The following is a 6,289-nucleotide window of genomic DNA, read 5'->3' on the forward strand; positions in this document are numbered from 1 at the left end:
TAAAATCATTTCTACTCTATATCAAAAACTGAAAATGAATAAACATTCGACTAAATACATAAAAGAAAAATCTGAAGGTACGGTTTATAGCATGGTGCGCTCATAGTCCGGAAAATACGGTAATTGGTCTTAAAAGATTTTTTTGAAAACGAATTAATTATCTGCAAATGATGCCATCTTTGAGTGTCTTTGCTGTAGCAATGACTAGCGGCGTAATCATGTAATTTTATTACCACTAGATGGCAGCAGGTACAGAGCATTTTACATTAAAACAAGAGAATTAATGATGCATGAACATTACTACATTCATGCTTCACACCACAGTGTTGTGGCTGTTCAGGTGTATTTCTGAAGTGGACATGTTAAGTGCAGTTTGAAATAAGAAATGTAAAACATGATAAAAGTACATTTTTGTGTTTATTTGATTTCTATTCAAGACACTTTGATAAGAATGACTATATATATAATATAAGCGGCTACAGAGTATCTTTGTTTACACTTTTGGTTGGTGGTGTGCCTCTGATTTTTTTCAATTAAAACAATGTACCTTAGCTAAAAAATGGTTGAAAAACACTGATTTAAAGGAAGCTTATTGGTCCCCAAAAAACAATAAAAAGCCGGACATTATTACAACTTGATGACATATCGGACCGAACTTGAAAATTGGACATTCTGCTGCTAACACTTGGCAACAACTCAGAGGCGGAAGTGGTGCGCTAAATAACAAAACATAATTTAACGAAGCTTTGAGGTAGATAATTTGCCCCAAGAAGGGTGCCAGCAGGGGGCGCTGGCGCATGGCAGCCTGGCCTCTGTCAGACTGCCCCAGGGCAGCTGTGGCTACTATCCAGTAGCTCCACCATCAAGGGAGCAAAGACTGACTGAACACCTCCCTGTTGCTATGGTTACACATCATGGCAACAGAGCAAGGAAAAAAAAGTTTCGGCAAAAATCAGTCCAGCTACACAGACCCCAAAGCAAGAAGGAACGGCTGTCCAAAAAAAGCTAATTTTCCCCCATAAAGGCAGGAACAAAAGTTTCTTACAAACAGAAAGTAACAGACCTACCCAGACTGCCACCTGAGCGACCTTTGACCCTCTGGGTTCCAGGAAGCCGACATCATCGGACGAGACGGACGGATCTACAAAGGACGCTTCAGCGTCGACCAGCTGAAGAGCCCAGAAACCAAGCTGCCCAACATCGCCTCCAGAGACGGTGGGTTCTACCAAGTCTGGACCCAGCTCCGGTCTTTCTGGACCCAGCTCCGGTTCATAGTTTAGAGCTCTCTCTCTGATGGCTGCAGGTAAACTGAAGGAGAGGACCAGGAACACCCCCAAAACCCCTGCTGTGTCTCCCGAGGCAGAGCCTAGCCCTCTGGCCACGCCCCCGTCTCTCAGCACCAAAAGCCTGCAGCCCAGCCAACCAGGTGAGACCTGGAGGTCCGGTTCTGGTCCGGTTGGTGTTAGCTAACGCTAACACCATGTTGTCTTCTTCTCTGCAGCCTCCAGCGGTTCCGGTCCGGACTGGGCCGTGTCGCCTCTGGGCTCCATCAGTCCACCGTCAGCAGCAGAGAGCGAGCCGCTTGGCCTGTAGGGGCGGCGCTGAGCCGAAGCGCTACTGCTATTATTTTCATATCAGTTCAGGAATAAAGCTCACTGAACACTTCTTCCCATCACTCGCTTCCTGAATTCACCCCCAGCAGAACTTGATGTGTCCAGGAGGTTCTGTTACTTATGGTGGTTCTGTGGCCACAGGTTGGTGTTCACGGCCTGGTGTTCCTGTTGGCAGAAACACCAGGCGGCAAGCCGAAAGGGTTCTACTGTGGAAGCCCAGTTCCACTCCAGTTCATGTCTGATCAGATTTTTTAACGCGACCCAGGCCACTTGCATTTCCGATCTGTATCTGAGCTTTCCAAATGTGACCTGTGATCCATCTAACCTGAATGTCATTCATACTCGACATACGTCACCATTCTGCGTCGCGAAATGGGAAGAACATAGACATAATATAAGAGTAGACCCCGCATTGGCTGCTCCGGCGCAGGAAATACGGCGGCCATCTTGGAGCGGTATACCCTCCTACTTTGCTCAATCCAAACAGCAGAAGATGCCTCAGCACTGAGGGATATTGTTGTTCTGATCGATGGATTATTGATGTGAGGGCTCCACAGACAACATTTCACAAGTAAGATGGACATATTATTGTGTATATATTGTGATTAGAATATTACTTTACTGTATTTATGTCCACCGGCGAGATACCAGCTAATATTAGCTACAGTGCTTGGTGTAATACGGGTTCAGCCCCGCTATGAAGGCTAACTGAGATTCTGTTAATCTAAAAAAATTAATTATTCTCTAACATTGACTTAGATTATCTGACACAAGGGCCTATATTAGAAATGAAACAATATAACACATATTATAAAACTTATATTATGTGTTATAACATTCACCAGCAAAGTTTACACAGGTGGTAAAGACTATTATTTATATTCTTTCACTCTGTCAAAGTAAGATACAGCCTAAATCTTCTGTTTTTGTTTTGAAAGTTTCCTAAAGACACGATGTGAGGAAGAAGAGGGAGAAATCTATAAAGAGAGACGGATTCACTGCAGCACGGATGGATCTCACTGGATTTTGGACTCAATCAGCTGCTGAATCTCTGAAGCTAGAATTCGTCAGGTGAAAAACAGCTGATGGATAATATGCATTTTCCATCGGATAATATCGGATAATGTATATTATCCATCGGATATGGATGGATAGCCTAATGTATGTTATTCAGTATTAATCATTACTTATTTGTGTTTATATGTTTATATAAATATGTATTTGTAGTGTAGTTGATTCTGTCTTGTGGGAAGTAACAGCCAGACAACAGCTGATCTGAAGGCACTTTTAATGCATTCAAATAGCAGAAAATAGTCAAAACAGGCTTTTTCTCATCACAGTGCTCCACAGCGCCTGTTTAACCATGAACAGTACTATTTTCAGCACATGGATGTAACATTTTCATTAGCAATGTTTCATGTAGCATATGAGCAGCTAAATATCTGCTAACACAGTTCTAGCACTGTTTAACAACGTTCAAGTGCTCCAAAGTACATTATTTTACAAGAACAGTAATCAAACTATTGAACACAGAAAACAAAACTTCATACCTTCTCCCACGGAATCCGAACAGAAAGAGCGCGACAGAGAGCGCGGGAAAACCTTTCACGGACTATAATGGTACAATCCGTTAATTTCTCTTCTTAAACCCCGAACTGACACTCAAAACAACAATCCATGAACTCAATATGTTTGGCAGTAAAGATAATAATTCACATTTTCATTCACAACACATTAAATTTGAATAAAAATAAAAATTTTGAAACAGGAAGTTACCCGCTGTTTTGCAATGGATCTGTCGTCTTTTCAAAATAAAAGCTGCAAGTGTTCATATGTGTTCCTACCGGAATAGCTTCTCACTTGACAATCTAGTGTAATAACGTCACACTGCTACATATTGATATTACTAAATAATTTATTAAATAAATTATAAACGGCTGTGTGCTTTGTAAAATGCTCATCATACATCAATACAGTATTATTATATTCCTATTCTACTGTTTTATCCACTAAGCATATTTAAATATGCTGAACTATGTATCAATGCAATTAAAAATACTTTAAAAATACAGTTATTTATAAATGTAGCTTTGATAGCAGTTTGTATAAGGTTTCCAGTAACAAAAAAGTGTGTTATAATCGAATAACCCCTAACCTAAAAATAGATAAAAGAAAAATGGGTAAATAAAAAAGGATACATGAGAAATTAATAAAACTAGAAAATAGAAAATGGGATTAATGAAAAAGGGAAATTGAAAAGTGGTTAAATAAAAAAAATAGATTAATAAAAATGGGTAAATACATAAAGGGATAAATGAAAAATGGACAAATGAAAAATTGATAAAAGGGGAAATTGAAAAATGGATAATATGAAAAATAAATAAAAAATTGGGTTAATGAAAAAGGGAAATTGAAAAGTGGTTAAATGAAAAATAGATTAATGAAAAATGGGTAAACAAAAAAGGGAAATATTTATATTGGACAAATTAAAATGGGAACATGAAAAAGGTTTAATTAATCTGGGAATAAATAAATGTATAAATGAGCAAATATAAATGGGAATAAAAATGACAATTTATCTAACTAATTTTTTTATTTCACTCATTTTTTTCATTTATTGGTTTATTTTACTCATTTGTTTATTTATTTCACCCATTTATTTATTTATTTAATTTTGGCTGAAATGGCTCTCCATACACTAATACTTCAGACTGAGATATTTAAAAATACACAAAAAGTGAAAGAATAAAACATTTATTTATTATACTGGGAACACTGGTCACAGGCTTCAGTCTGCTGGTCTCACTGGGAGAACTCAATGACTTCTGAGACGTCCTGGTTCACAGACTAAAGCCAAGGATAAAAGAGAAATTATCAAAAAGTGTAATAGAAAATACATACGATATGTTTCGTATATGTTTCCTTCACATTCATAAAAAGCCATTTTCAGCATGTTGGGCTCTGACTCGTAGCATCTTTATAGCTAAATACCGACATGGAGAAGCTGAGCTGGAAACAGACTGAAGAGCAGCAGCTCCAGCTCTGATCCTGACTGATCTTTCCTCACTAAATCCTCTGGTTTCTAATGAACTTCTCCTCTAACAGCGGTTTCTCATCAGCTCTCATTAGAAAACAGTGTGAAAACGTTAGCTGCTAAGCTAACAATCAGCGGTTATTTCAGGCCAATTTAACTACATAGGAAATATTTCTCGGTTGTTTAGAAGCGAATTTCTGGCTCCAAAGTAATTCTGATCTTTCATCCTTACCTGGGGAAGGTAATCCTAATGAATCCAGTTTGTTTCGTAAAACGGTTGAAACACACAGAACAGGACTGAAGGAGCTCCGATCCTCTGCTGCCACACACAAGATGGCGGACGCCGTTACGCAGGACTCAGCGCTCAGTGAGGGGTCTACGGATTGATGTCTATGTTTCTCTCCACATTTACTGAGCTCTTCTTTTTGGCGGTTGGCAAAATACTGAGCACACTCTCTATGTGTGATGTCATTGCGCCCTCTACTGGGCATGCGGGCACTTTCAGGTTGTTTGCAGTTCACAGGAGATCACATACAAATTACATTTATTTGGAAATATGAGCGATAAAACCACACACAAAAAAATCGTTCCTTCAGGCTGAAATGCGAACATGGCCTGAATTTTTTCTTACAGAGAAACTGAAATCTTTTATTTGGTGATAAAACAAACGATTCTGAGCTTTTGTTTTTGTCACCACAGGTCGGCCTGAAGTTGGTTTCAAGTTCTTGACCTGGCGCCTCACGTTAAAGCGGCGTACGCACCGAAAGTGTGCAGCACTATATTTTACGCACAAGTTGGCATGTAAGATATAAAAAATATATGCAAACTTTTGACCTGCCGTGAAAATGTGCGGCAGCCACGCAAACTTTTTCTTGTGGACAATAAGAAACTAGATGGCGCCAAATCTCACCTAAACACACTGAAACCTGACTACAGCGTTTACCATGACTTTAATATTTTATTGTTTAAACGATGAAACTGAACCACATTTATCCTCAGACAATAACCTGAAAAATAAATAAACTAAATGAAGGTAAAACTTCCCTCTGAGTGAATAATAACTTCCTCAGTTTGTCTCATAAAGATGTAACTCATCGTCTGAAAGCATCTGAGGCTCATTTCATTCTGACTGGAGAGAAAACAGGCTGATCAGCAGATGGATCCACCAGGTTTGGTTCTGATCAGGAGACGATCAGGTCCATCAGCAGCTGATCCAGGTGAGCCGCTACCTGAGGAGCTTTGGCTCTGATGGAGGATTGATCACAGATCAGATCGATCTGATGGTCCATCAGCGTTTAGATTCATCCAGACTGATCATCCTGTATCACTATGGAAGCACATCCACCCACTATGACCCTTACAGGCACAGTAACTTTTCTCAGATTAAAAGCTACCTTCAGAAATTTGATGAGGAATTTAGTGTCGTAATCTGAGGAACCTGGACGACTGAGATGACGATGGGTCCCATGTTCAGTGAGACGATGGGTCCCATGTTCAGTCAGACCAGGTTAACGTGCTTCGCTGCTCGTTAGTGAAACAGCACTAACGAGCCGACGGAGATGAACGGTTGTTACTAAAATGACATTTTCAGTTGATAACTTGATGGATGTTAAAACTGAGGATAATAAATCTGGACATATTT

The 6,289-nt window shown here is 39.5% G+C and overlaps 1 protein-coding gene across 2 annotated transcripts in view; it reads left to right on the forward strand.

Annotated features, from left to right (window-relative positions):
* Positions 1-1,667, forward strand: part of LOC103130935 (glutamine-rich protein 2) — a 21,685-nt gene extending 20,018 nt beyond the window's left edge. For both annotated transcript variants that reach the window (XM_007542466.2, XM_016666293.1), the window contains 3 exons: positions 1,110-1,215; positions 1,304-1,426; positions 1,502-1,667. In XM_007542466.2, the coding sequence (XP_007542528.1) occupies positions 1,110-1,215; positions 1,304-1,426; positions 1,502-1,593 (321 nt within the window). In that variant the 3' untranslated portion in view covers positions 1,594-1,667. The remainder of the gene's footprint in view (positions 1-1,109; positions 1,216-1,303; positions 1,427-1,501) is intronic.
* The last annotated feature ends 4,622 nt before the right edge of the window (positions 1,668-6,289 follow it).

This window comes from Poecilia formosa, unplaced genomic scaffold, assembly GCF_000485575.1.
Source record: "Poecilia formosa unplaced genomic scaffold, Poecilia_formosa-5.1.2 Scaffold697, whole genome shotgun sequence".
In the NCBI taxonomy this organism is placed as follows: domain Eukaryota; kingdom Metazoa; phylum Chordata; class Actinopteri; order Cyprinodontiformes; family Poeciliidae; genus Poecilia; species Poecilia formosa.